Genomic DNA, 14,754 nt, shown 5'->3' with positions numbered 1-14,754 from the left:
ATCTTACCACAGACATGAAGAATTTTAAAAAAGTTCACGGTTGATTAAGGGAGATTACCACAGACATCTTGTCCAATTACAACATGTAATAATCTTCCAGGGACACCTGCACTGACTTCATCCTTTCTGGCTTTGAGATATGAATTAAGCCTGTTAATGCTTTCACATGATTCCACAATTTCCATTTGAGGTGAAAACCCATTATAGAAAGATGCTGCAGACTGAGGAAGTGGAATCTTTGACAAGTTTGGTTTAGTTCTCTTTGTGCTATATGATTTCGAAAATGCAGGTAACATCAAATCTGAAGTACCATACTGTTCAAGTGCTTTCAAATTTCTGGGAATTGGCTCCTTAATTGAATTACTCAGATCACCACCTATATCAAAGCTAGAGTCCTCCAAATGATCACTTGGGAATGAAAACGAGCTTCTTTTTGCAATCTTTGAAAATATCCCAGGCGAAGACGGCCCAAAAGGTTCTAGATTAATATCAGAAACTGAATCTTCAAATGTTGTGTCCAAGGGCTTCTCAGTTACATCTAAATCCAATGTCTTATGTCTTGTCTTACCAATATCAGATGTGGAACGGTAAATCTTCCCACTGTTGGCACTTCCTCGAAAGATGGGGTTAGAAGCTTGATGCTTTATGGTGCCATCACCTCTTAACAGACCATCAAAATACGGATCCTCCCCATGAACATATTTATCCTGTAAACCAAAATATAGACCATCACAGAAATTACTTAGCCCAACTCAAGCATACAGAGAAATTAAACTTAACTAGAGCCCATTGGTTGAGCCTTATCTAAGATTAAACTTGCAATGTTAATTGCATCCATTGAAGATCAGAAACAATGGCTCAGTCACACAAGTTCAAATTACGCCCCTCAATAAGTTCCAATCAAAGTCAGTCTGGCGGCACCTCACCGTTTCCAACACTCGACATTGGCAAGTTATTACCTTACAACAGTTATATATTACAACCGTGACCCGTCATAAGTTTTTCATTACGGTTCCCGGAATATATTCGCTACACATCCCAAATCTTGTTTTTACACTCCCTAGTTAAAGCATAAGTTCTTACATGCAACGATAAACTTATGACGGCAAAGAACTTGTGACCTATTTATGTAACACAGCACTTTTAACGGTTGTAACATACATACAACTATTAGTCTATTACAAGGTAGTTTCTCCCCGCAATGAATAATACTAAGCTTTAACAAGCCAGAAAAAAAAAAGATTAAAGGACCAAAGACAGAGTCCATTGCTTGCTGCAATCACGAGAGGTCCAAACATAACTAGCTATACAGGATCAAACGATAGTATTAGCATTAAGTTATAACATCAAAGCAGACACAAATTCTTATCAAAAAGTAGTAACAACAAATAAAAGCTGGCACAATTATGAACAAAACCTGAGCGGTAACTCGGTGGGACTTCATGTTAAGTGGCTCAGAGACTGAAGAATGAAGAGGAGAAAGCAGAGGAAACAAGTAGTGGTATTGATGGTGGTAGATTTGAGGAGGGCATTGGACGGCAGATGGAGAAGAGGACAGCCATGGAATCTTTGCAGGCTCCGCCGTTGTAGCTCTACGTAGATATTGTCACCTCGGACTGCTGCCCAACAAACAAAAGTTTCCCTCTCTTTCCACCAGCTTTTCCTACGAAACCAAGAAAATTTCATGTCACTCAAAAATTTGTATTTTGATTGCGATATTGGACTGTGAACTAAGCGTTGTAACAAATAAATAAATAAAAGGACACTTCGAAAGACACCCCAGATGATGGACTCATTGCCCTCTTAACTCTGTGGGCTCCAATAATTTTTTGTATCTTGCATGGGCGTGATTAAAATATCTGCGGGTGTATTTAGAATTGTGAACCATAAACAGAGACCTCTGTGGGCCCATAAATTGTGGATCGTAAACAGAGAGCTCTGTCGGCTCAATGCGAGAAAACTTTCAATGGGCCACCAGGGAGATGACACATAGCCAAAGGGAAGAAAAAATAATTTAACAAAAGAAATTTGATAAGATTTTAAATGAATAGTTAATTATGTATCAGGATTAAACCAGACCGAAAAATAGAAACAAAAAATCATTAATTTTCAATGTCAAAAATTACAAGTAATATAAGGTAATTTACCATGCAAAATTTAAACTCAAACTCATTATTCATTAACTATTTTTTTCCCCTTTTATGAATGGACAGCATAACTTGAGAAATCTTTTATCCCCACACAGCATGATTTTGTCCAAACAAAGATAATCAATTGAACCAGTACACCACTGTACAAGCGATCATAGTATATAAAATAAGATAATGTTAAACAATAATAGTGTTTTTGAATTGCTGGTTTAGTCTTTAATCATTCGGTTAGAAAGTTGCTGTCTTTTGAATTCTATCTTTTGACCAAAAAAAACGAAGCACTGTTAGCTTTTCCAGAGGATTCTTTGTCTCAGATTTCTGGTGTCAGTCAAAACTCTAGCTCTAGCTCTAGCTCTAGCTAGCTTATTTTATCAATTAACTTTCAGGCCGATGCTAATCATAATGCTGGTAAAATGATTATGAGCGGTGGAAGAATTAAACATAAATCCAAAGAAAATACGTGGATGGACCCGAAATTGAAAAAACATTTTGCCAAATATTATTTATTCGCTTTGTTCAGTGGATGTTGATCATTGTTCGGCTCAGTTGTTGTTTTCCGGCTTTCTGAGTTTCAGTCGCTTTCATCGCTGAAAGTAAAAATTAAGTCAGACACGTGTTCGGCTAAAGATTAATGAGATTTACTTTTTCAGTGTTCCACAAAGCATACGATATCACGTCTACAAAATATTATTTGATTATATGCATAATAAAATCACTCCGATCTCTGGAATCTTTTAATTATGGGAAAGATGATAATTGCATCTGTTATTGATTAAAAAATAGTGACAGTATAATGAGTAAAGAGTCAGGTGTATAAAGCCATTACAAGATATAACATTAGTACTGCTGTTAATTAAATCAATTAATTCTTTTTTTTTTTAATGATTTTATGACTTTAACAAAAAAAATTTACAAAATTTTGACAAAAACCCACAATGCAGGGTTACATTTAGAATTAATTACGGAATAAAGCATCATTTATTTCAAGATAAGCAATTTCGGTCCTTAATTAGTTTTTAAGTTGCAGCTGCTGTGAAAAAAAACTGTAATTATTAAATAAAAATTAATAATATAAAGTAAATATAAAATTTTAATAATAATTTTAATAAAATTATTAAAGATATAATAAATTCTTCATTATACAAGTAAAAAATTATATTAACATAACTTTTAAGTTATAACTATTAGTGTTTACCAAACACTTTACTGCTTTATCTTTTAAGTTATAATTATCCAATCTCAATCTCAAACGCACCCTATATGTCAATAATCTCTTAAATCATGAATTTTATAACCTACAAAATTACTTATTACTTTGTTAGACAATCCAATGAATAAATGCTATAGAGAACTCATGATACTAGTTGAATACTAGTTAAGAAGTATAGCGTTACTCTTTAGCAAAAGTATCCAAAATGTTTTCTATAAATTCATTAAAAAAAAAAATCCTTTTAAAACCATTCCTATAATTCTAAGACTTACTCTTTCATTAACAATTTTGAGGAAAGTGTCGTGTAGATTTCCATTGAATAATCATTGCCATGTTTTACAGTTAAATGTTATTAACATGTGATTAGTGTAAATTAAGTAGTTGAATTACTTTTTGGTAAGCTCATTTTGGTTAGTTTCATAAATTAAGTTTATGAGCCATTTCAGTGAATCATATTTAGTGACATTATTTCTGGATAAATATAACTCTAGTATATCTTAATCATGAGATGGGTTGTGTAGACTGTGCACACGAGAGCCGTGACTTGTGGGATCATCATACTCTCACGCCTAAACAGGGACAAAGCCAGAATTGGGATTCTAGGCCTCTAGGGGGGCCACCGTCGAAGTAGTAAAGTTCTATGAACTGCAACAGTTCGTAAAACCTGCAGGTAAAGAGATAAACATTTTTATCCTTACCAAGGCCAAAGTAATAAACCCTCATCAATTTAGGCTCAAATTAGAAATATGGCTTATATTTATTTTCTTACGGGACTGCATGAGCATATACAAGCGAGGACTAGTAAACCCTAATTTTCCCTATTGTATTTTTTTTCTTTAATGTGGAATCGAGTCGCTGACTGCATAAGTGAATGACGGGCACTTTTCCACAGCTTCATGTATGCTCATGCGCTGTTAAAAGTGTAATATTTTAGTGTGCTGTGATTGTGCAAATTTTCTAAAAGAACGTGGGCAACATCATGATCAATCATATATCAAGCAACAAACGAAAACCAGAAAACTCATCATCGGCGTAAATGAAGCAGATAAAGATCATGTAAACGGACCGACCACTGCAGAAAACGGGTCCTACATGAAGATTTTCCCTGTCCAAATAAAGTTAATATAATGATCAAAGTGTTAAGCACCAAAGTGAAAGTTAATCATGGAAGCTGTTGTTGATCTTTGACCTAGAAGAATTTAAAGTGAAAAGTCACCCTCTGGGTTGCATGCCTGCCATGTGATTGTGTTGTTCCTTTGATTGACATTTCTCTAACAATACAAAATGGTCTAGAAATCTAGGAAAAGCCTCACAGAATGTACCTACCAACTGAATTGTTAACATCAACTAAGTATCCATCCCCATGCATCCCCATGCATGTGCATAGCATAAAATATAAATTAAATAAAAAATGCTAAATTTGCTAATATGATTTATTAGTTAACTGCTTAACCCTAAATTTGCTTGGACCGATTTAAGAAGATTCCAACGTAAACCTAAATTTGTTTTGGGAAATTATCCACCGACTACCTATTTTTTTTTACTTTTTTTTTTTAAAAAAATACACAAAAAAAAAATTTATACAGCACTCCACCTAAAGTTAGCATTTTTTTTATTGGTCCACTCCCGTTATAACACTGTTAGAATTTTACTGACATCATAAGGGTAAAATTGTCATTTCACAACGACACAGAAGTGGACAAGTCCAAAACAATATAACGTCAAATGGAGTTCAACAAAAAAAAAATTAAAAATTGTGTATTTTTGAAAAAATCTAAAAAAATCAAGTGGTCGGTGGATAATTTACCTTTTACATTTGAGGGTTAAAAAACCATTTACATAAAATTCTGTTAGTTCTCTTAACGACTTAACAGTTTGAAGACGGGGATAGATAAGTGCAAAATAATGTAACTTCATGTGGAATTCAGCCGAAAAAAATTGTGTATTTTTGAAAAAATCCGAAAAAAAAGGTGGTCGGTGAATAATTTCTCTGTTGTTTTAGAAAAGACGTGGTTAACTTTACTTCTTAATAATTTTCCGAGAAAATTTGTTAATGTTTGAGAAAGCAACTTAAGACGTTACAAATATCAAGCTTGCTTAAGCATTTAAAATACCAAATTTATGGAAAACGAAGGCCGTCACTATCATGTCTGCTAAATTGTGATTGTTCTATGAAATTGCATTAAATTTAAAGAGCAATGCAAAACAAGAGAGACAAGTAAAAGATCAAAGAAAGTGGAAACATGAAGGGGCAAAATAGTGCGGGTAGGTTTCGTTTGAGAGAAGTGGCATTTGTTTGGTAAAAGTAAATTAAAAGAATTCGGTCTGATATTATGTGAAACTCCGCCAATGCCATGTTTAAAACTCACACCGACAAAATTGGATTGGCTCCAAAAGGGAAAAAGCATTCCCACTTTGGTAACTAAAGAAATGAATTAAAGCACTTCCAATGCATTCAAATTTGCCTGCCGTGCTGTGTTTGCTTTTTTGTTTTGAAAAAGAAAATGAGAATTATACATGTATGGAGGAGAGAAAGAAAAAGAAAGGTGGGGGACCATTATTTTCTTTTCGTGGGGTGACTAATGTCATCCTAAAAGTCTAAAATCCCTGTGTAAACAAATAAATTCTAATAAATAAAAAAAAGGTGTATTAGAATTACACAGTAAATACTCAAGAGCTCTCTCTCTCTCTCTCTCTCTCTCTCTCTCTCTGGACATGGACATGTATATTGCAATATTACTTATTATCTCACCATGTATCTATATATATATTATTTGTTAACTCGTTAACTTTATTTCTAGTTCTGATTATTAGGTGGTGTTGGTGTATATGTGGTGGTTGGTGTGCGATATGCGGATGCGGTTGCTTCAATATTCCTACTGGGATTACATTTAAATTTAAACATCAATTTTGAGAAATAATCATTTTTTATATGGAAAGTGCATATCGGGGGATTCATTTTTTTATGGTAACAAAATCCACTCTTAATTCCCCACCTATAAGTTCTATATAAAGGAGTCTCCATAGACATCTCAGCCAGTGATCCCTCTCCCTCTCTCCCTCTCCCCTCTATGTCTACCTCTTTTTCTTTCTTTATATTTCATTCTCAAAGAGACAGCAAAGATCAAGTCTTAAGTGAATGAATAGACGTGTCAAGAGGATATATATACAAAAATAAAGGTTTCTAAAGAAGGTGAAATTAATGGGTTATGCCTGGCTCCCTGTATGCCGCAAGCAGACGACAATCTGCCGGAGATTGGCCGTTGCTGGTGGCGTACGAGGAGCCAAGCATACTATTCTTCCTTCCCTTTCTCTTTATATGCATGAACAATAATACTAGACAATACAAACTGCGTTTACAAATTTAATGCTTTTTTTTTTGTATTTTATGTTTGCATGTTCATTCATAATTAGCTATATAAGTTGATCCTTTTGTTTTAAATCTTTTTGTTAGTGATCAAAATTGTTAATGTTCTAAAGTCGATGATGAACTGTTTTCGCTTTGAATTCCGAAAGTAGAGAGATTGTATATTTTATTTCCGTCACATGTTTTTATTTGTACTAACTTTGTCAAAAGCTTTTTTTTTTTTTTTGTGTACGTATTCTCAGTACACCCTAAATCACGGAAATCAAGTCAACACAGAAAGGGCTGTAAAAATAAACGGGATTTGAATTTGAAAACAGGTTTCATTACTTACCATTAGGAGATCCATAGCTGTATGTGAGCATCAACTTTCCATATTCCTTTTGCTTCTTGATTCTAAAATCTATGTGGTATAAATGCATGCAAAGACTTTTCAAAGCATCATATTCCTCTTGAGTTTTGTATCTAAATTTGTCCCGTTTTTTACCATTCTTCTTTCGTATCCTATATTTTCTTTTATACCGTTAAAAAATGTGGGATATGTGATGGTGATATAATATTGAGATATGGATTGTTACAAACTTAACCCATTTGAGGGGAAAACGGAAAAGGTAAGAAGAGAAGAAGAAGACATTCATCACTTTGGATATGAGCTGAAAATCTTTCTTTAATTAATTAATAAGATTTTTTTTCCTTTTCAGATAAGTTGACTGACTGTGATATCTTTCTCCGATTATTTCTGTTCTTGAAATTAATTAATGTATTTTCTAATTTGGTCTTGGTAGTACTAGGAGGTAGGTAGCTAGGGTTTACAAATTCACATATAAGGTTTTCTTTTCGTTGCCTGTTTCTTTTTTTCTTTTCAGCTTTTTTCGCGTCAAATATATAGAGTTATTGATGCTTTCCCACCACTCCAAAGGAATTTTTCGACAAAAGAACGACCCCCCCCACACCAACCCCCAAAGCTTGTAAGATTAATCCCGTGAATCTGCTACAGAAGAATTTCGATTGATCAGCAGTTATTGCACTTGCTTTAGTATTTTACTTGGATTTTATATTGTATATCTCTGTGATTATATATATCAAATCCTTGCTCTTTTATTCATTTTGCTCTGTAAAATGTTACTGTAATCAAGAATTCACAGTAACAAAATAATATCACAATCCTTCCTGGAGTTTAACTTGTTCTAAGACATGCTTGTTACGAGATTAAATGCTAATGTTTTCTATTTAATTATCAACATTAATATTAATTGAATGCACTTACGTTTATTGCTACAAACTTTTTTTTTTTTAATTTTCCTGTTAGTACTCTCTTCTTAATTGGCATATATATTCATGCAGTTAACGACTCTAGTATTTCTTTGAGAAATTTATGATTAAATTTTCAAATTCAGAGGATAGAAAAAATTAATTTGAAAAGCCTTGTGAGATTGAATAAAGGATTATAATAAATTTTTTAAGAGTTTCTTTTTATACTTTAATACCTTGATAAACATAACAAAGTACAAACATGACATAAAGATCAATGAAGCGTGTCTAGGGGATCATACTTTTTTCACAAGCCACATATTTAAAGCATTGGTTAGGTCCTAGGGGCTTGACTAGGTGTTTTTGAATAAGTTTTACTTGATTGCCACCCGAATACAAATTTTAAAAAGAGATAACAGCTAAAAATTTTAATTAGCTTTTGCCTTCTTAATTATTTTAAATAATAAATAAATAAACTTTAGATGGGCGTTCTTTCATTGGTAATTAACAAATCAATCATACATATTTTAATTTCATACTCAGTCCTATACAGTGTTCATAACAATTGGAGGCAAAATGAAACAAGCAAGTTGATGAAAGTGTGGTGGAAGTGTTTTCGAATTTTGATATCTCCTATCGTGAAAGTGAAAAGAGTTTCGTTACTTACTTAGTGGAAATAATTAAAAGGACAGAAGTCCAATCTTGCTTCCTCATCGTGGTCCGGGTTTTCAAATTAATTTTTTTACCTTTCAGCTTTTGCTTTTGCTTTTGCTTTTCATTTTACTTTTATTTCTATTACCCATCGTTTTCAATTGTTATAGGCTTATATTAAATTAGGAAAAGCCTATTCTCGTTTTCTAATAGATAAATAATTAAATGACTAAGAATGATGTTTAAGGTTTGTTTTTAATTAATTAGTTGACATATTTCTTGAAAAAAAAATTTACCTTGAATATAAATTAATTACTTCAAGCAAACACCACACGTTTATTGTGGTGGGAAGTGGGGTGGCCGGGAGAGGAAGAGGGAATGGGACAATTAAAGGGGTTAACCATTAATGTAACTAAGCAACTATTTACTTCATCAATTTTATATTTTTTTTAAGCACAAAAAAAGGGAATGAGAAACTTTGTCAATAAGCACTAATCACTATTGTTATTCGAACTTGGGTTATTATGGGCCCATATTAAGCAAATCCATAACTAGCCCAACACTCATAAGGCGTTCAAAACTCTAGCTAAGCCTTTATTTTACAAAATTGCTAAGAAACAAATAATCTCTTACTTTCATTAAGAATCACGTAGAATCCAATATATAATATGGGGTCAGGTTACAGTGTAATTGTGATATCGTGTCACAGTTACACCAGTTGTTGGATCCACTCAAATGAGTGGGGTCCACTTGAATAAGTGAGAATCCAACGGTTGGGTGTAACTATGGCACGGTACCACAGTTGCACCACAGTTTTATCCTATAATATGATCAATCGTTGCAGGGTGAAGTATAAATCAGATGTGTCGTCGAAGCATCAATAAGATAAATGACATGTTCTTTCAATGGAAAGTCCAAACGATGTACTGTAAATAGTTTGCATTGGATACGATTTATACTTTGTCCTTGGTGTAAATGAGGAGGGTGACATGTCATCCCGACGTAAATATAGAAAAAGTAATGCCATTTCCTAGTAAAATGATAAACAGTGTGCCATCTTTCACGTGCTGCAAATTTTTAAAATTTGAAATATTTGATTTAATGTTGTGGATAAATAGACAGTTTGTGATATCTAAAGTGAAATTTTACATTATTCTATTTTTTAAAGAAAAATAGAAAAACAAATTTAATGGTCTCTTTCTGGTCAATTTTTTGCAAAGTACAATTTTTTTTTAAATAAATGATAAGAGAAAGGGCATTTCGGCACAAACAGGCCACTTTGATTTTATTTGGTTTGGTTTAACTAATGTTCTTTCGATTTTCAATTTTATAAACAGTCCTTCTATCCACATATATTAGTGTAATAAAAAAAATGAACATTTCAAATAAAATGTATTACATGTATCATATGCGATTTTTATATTATTGGATCAAGTTTTAAGTGAGCTTGAGGAGAGGCCAAGGGATAATTTTTGCATATAAAGTTCAACATATATAAACACAAAAATACATGTACATTTTTTTTTTAAACATAATGCGAATTCATATTTGAGGTTGATTTTCAAATGAAAGATTTTATCAAATATATAAATAACTTAATTTCAGTGTTGGAGATACAAACATGTAAAAAAATATGAATAATTAAAATAGCTTATATATTATTCTATTTAATTGCTAAGAAACAAATGATCTCTTACTTTTTAAAAAATATGTGGGCTCCAACATATTATATGACCTGTCCTGGAGGGTGGAGTACAAATATGTCATGTCATCTATATGAATAATTGAAATAGCTTATATATTATTCTATTTAATTGCTAAGAAACAAACGATCTCTAACTTTTCTAAAAAATCACATGGACTCCAACATATTCTATGACCTATTGTCGGAGGGTGAAATATAAATCCGTCATGTTATTTAAGCATCAATAAGGTAAATGACATGTCATTTCTATGGAAATCCATATCGTAGATTGTATGCACCAGCGCATACTATCTATTCTTTGTCGTTTATGTAAACTAGAGGATGACATGTCATTCTAAATTAAGAAACAAAAACATTCTATTGTTTCATAATAACAAACATGTCATCCTCGATTTGCCAATAAATTTTAAAATAAAAACATTTGATGCAATGTCATTGACAAATAAACGACTTGTCATGTCTAAAGTGAAATTTTATTATATTCATTTTTTTAAAATGGAAAAATAGAAAAGCAAACTTAATGTTAATGGTCCTTTTTTTTGTCAATTTTTTTTTGCAAAGTACAAGTTTTTTTAGAAAAACAATAAATAAATAATGAAAGAAAGGGCATTTCGAGACAAATGTCTACTTTGATTTTATTTTGGTCTAGTTTGACTTATGGTCTTTCGATTTTGATTTTATGAACAGTCTCTCTATCCACGAATATTAATGTTACAAAAAAAAAAACTATTTCAAATAAAATGTATTACATGTATCATCTACATTTTTATATTATTAGACCAAGTTTTGAGTAAGCGAGAGGCTAAGGGATCAAGTTCATATATAAAGCACAACATATATATACAAAGAATATATAAATAACTTATTTTTAGTGTTAGATAAAACAAACGTGTAAAAAATATATATAATTGAAATAGCTTATTATTCTATCTAATTGTTAAGAAATAAACGATCTCTTACTTCCCTTAAAAATAACGTGGAATTCAACATATTGTATGTCCTGTCATTGCAGGGTGAAGTACAAATATGACATGTCGTTTACACGTTGATGGGATAAATGATATATCGGTTGCGTGGAAAGTCCAAAGGATGTATCATAAATATTATGTGCCAGTGCATACTATTTATGATTTTCCGTTTATGTAAATGAGGAGAATGACATGTGTTCCGACTTTAGATTAAGAAGCATCATGTCGTTTCCTAGTATAATGACAAACGACGTGTCATTTTCGACTCCGTAAATTTTTTAAATATTAAATATTTGATATAATACCGTTGACAATATACTACATGTCATGTCTAACGTGGAATTTTACATTATTCATTTTTTTTAAAGGAAAAATAGGAAAAGCAAATGTAATTGTCTTTTTTTTGGGTCAATTTTTTGCAAAGTACAATTAAAAAAAAAAGAGAGATAGGGCATTTCGCTACTTTGATTTTATTTTGGTCTAATTTAGCTAGTCTTTTGATTTTCAATTTTATGAATGGCCTCTCTATCCATATATACTAGTGTAATGAAAAAAAAATATATATTTCAAATAAAATGTATTACCCGCATGTATCAAGTATGATATTTATATATTGGACCAAATTTTGACTAAACCTAAGGAGAGGCCAAGGGATCATTTTCTTATATACACACAAATACTGTAATACATGTACTTTTTTTTTTAACATAATGTGTATTTGTATTTGAGTGTGATTTTCAAATTAAAGAGTTTACCAAATATGCAAACAACTTATTTTCAATGTTGGAGAAACCAAATATGTAAAAATATATAAATAATTGAATAGCTTATTATTCTTAATTGTTAAGAAACAAACAATCTCTTATTTTCCTTAAAAATCACATGAAATCTAACTATTATATGACCTGTCGTTGTAGGATGAGGTACACATATGTAGTGTTGTTTGCTCATAGATAAGATAAATGACATGTCATTTCGATAAAAAGTCCAAACGATATAAACAATATGTGCCATCACATTCTATTCACACTTTGTTGTTTATGTAAATGAAAGTCATTCCATCATAAATAAGGGAAACGTCATGTCATTACCTTGTAAAATGACAAACAATGTCTCATCTTCGACTTGCCTACAAAATTTTAAAATTTGAAGTATTTGATGTAATTTTGTTGACAAATAGACGACTTCTTATGTCTAAATTGAAGTTGGACATTATTCTTTTTTTTTTTTTGTGAAAAGGAAAAATAGACAAGCAAACTTAATGGTCTTTGTTTTTCTTAGTCAATTTTTTGCAAAGCACAAGTTTTTTTTTTTTAAATAATAATAATAAGAGAAAGAGCATTTCGGCACACATGTGATACTTTGATTTTATTTTGGTCTGATTTAGCCAATGGTTTTTCAATTTTCAATTTTATAAACTGTCTCTTATTCGAGTATATTGGTATGATGAAAAAAAAAAATATTTTAAATAAAATGTATTACATGTACTAAGTACTAATAAATATTATTTTCTAAATATATAATTTAAATTAATCACAAAAAATAACACAATACGGTGCAACACCAAACATAACATAATTATAAATTAGTACAATACAATATAACACTAAATATTATACATCATTGTTATAATACAATGCTAATGCAATACAATATAATATAATACACATGTATTAAAATAATATAATATAATATAATATAATATAATGTGTCAAACGCACTCTAAATGCAACCCTGCACGGCATGGAACCACAGATGCACTGGTAACAAGAAAAAAAAGCATAAAAAGAAAGATTATCAATTTTTTTAAAAAAAACTATGTCTTTTTAAGTTTTATACAGTGGAGGAGTGTAAAAGAGGATTGAAATTATAATAAGGATAAAATGTAGATTAGATGGTAATATTTAGAAATAACGATTATTTTGAAATTTTTAATAGAGATAATTAAGAATTTTGGTGGTTGGTGAGAGAAAATGAGTAAGTCAAATATCACCGCTCATTTATAAATTTTACAATTTTTTAACTCAAACCCAAATCCTTTTTCATCAAACCTTAGCCCTAACTTGATTCAAGTTCTTTTTTTTTTTTTTCCTTTTTTTAGATAGAAAAGTGCACATTTTATTAAAAGACTAGTAATGGTTAATATATATATATATATATATATCACATAGGAGTAAATATATTATCTTAGTAAGCTTAAGTATAATACATATGATAAAACTTAAAACTCAAGCTAGAGTAATGCCTAACAATAGTACACAACTATAAACCAAATTTTTAATAACCGAAATGAGACTAAATAGTTTCACACATTAAGATCTAATAAAGTATGGGACGAATCCACCTCCATTACTGCAGGTAAAACCCCATTTCAATCAAAAATAGAAAATTCGTAGTGTCCAATAATACTACACAACACAATTATACCAACAGAACACAGACGAACAAAAATAAGAACCCACAAAAGATCAACCAAAATTCATCCCTAATATTCAACAAAAAAATCCCTCGATGAGCCCTTATCTCAATTCTTAGGTCATCATAACCTCATCCCAGATCATAGAAACCTTGATGCAGCACTATTAAAGCCCTCTGCCCTCAATAGCTTCAATACATGCATATCATTCTGATCCAAACACGGATACGATTCCGATTCGAACATTGAAACAAAACCATTAATGTAGACCACTAGAACCACTGTTTGTGCAGTGTAAAATCATACAAAACAACACGGCATATAAACAAGTACAATAAGATGTGTAGATACAAAAATAAAACTAAAGAAAATAGAAAAAAAAAAAAAACTGGCTCTTTCTACTCATTCTGCTACTGGCTAAAATTTTCTGATCAATCACCGACCATTAAGTTACGTAGGCATCACTCCATGATTTTCAAACCTCCAAACCTTCAGATCCGCTTTTCAAATTCTATTTTCCAACCGTTGTAACCGCGAACCAACTTGCGCCTACCCGCCGTCACCAGCCAATGCGCCATCAACTGCACCTCACTACACCCGAAAGTAGTACAAAAAGGGTTCTAGCCAGGGAGCTCTGGCCGATAGATCTTTTATTTATTTTTTATCATTTTCAATTCCAGTACATTTTAATATGCCTTCTTCTTAAAAATTTAATCAAATAATACATATTCATCTCTCTTCTCTCATCTCTCTCTAAACAGTCACAATCACCATCCACTTATGAGAAAATTCCTTTCAACCAATAAACATAAAAATATGAAATACATCACATGTTTTCGTTTCAAGACTAGGATTAACATGTACAAAATCTATCTTACCCAAACCCCAAGTTTACTAATTAAATAAAATAAAGGAAAAATATCCATCGTCCACCTGTTTTTTTCAATTTTTAAAAAAATACACAATTCTTTTTTTTTTTGCTGGAAACTACCTAAAGTTACATTTTATTTCACTTTTCCACTTCCGTTTGGAATCCGTT

The 14,754-nt window shown here is 31.4% G+C and overlaps 1 protein-coding gene and 1 non-coding gene across 2 annotated transcripts; one reads left to right on the top strand and one right to left on the bottom strand.

Moving 5' to 3' along the window:
- Positions 1-44: 44 nt before the first annotated feature.
- LOC127900344 (uncharacterized) lies at positions 45-1,631 on the bottom strand. The gene is made up of 2 exons (XM_052434991.1): positions 1,418-1,631; positions 45-707 (listed from the first exon to the last, which is right to left on the bottom strand). Exons 1-2 carry the CDS (start codon positions 1,442-1,444, stop codon positions 45-47), a joined length of 690 nt encoding a protein of 229 aa, XP_052290951.1. The 5' UTR covers positions 1,445-1,631.
- A 4,909-nt stretch (positions 1,632-6,540) lies between these two features.
- Positions 6,541-6,683, top strand: MIR160B (microRNA MIR160b). Its single transcript, NR_161489.1, has one exon. It is a non-coding gene; the product is annotated as a microRNA MIR160b (primary transcript).
- Positions 6,684-14,754: the final 8,071 nt, after the last annotated feature.

This window comes from Citrus sinensis, chromosome 2, assembly GCF_022201045.2.
Source record: "Citrus sinensis cultivar Valencia sweet orange chromosome 2, DVS_A1.0, whole genome shotgun sequence".
NCBI classification, from domain to species: domain Eukaryota; kingdom Viridiplantae; phylum Streptophyta; class Magnoliopsida; order Sapindales; family Rutaceae; genus Citrus; species Citrus sinensis.
This window is presented reverse-complemented; position numbering and strand designations above follow the sequence as displayed.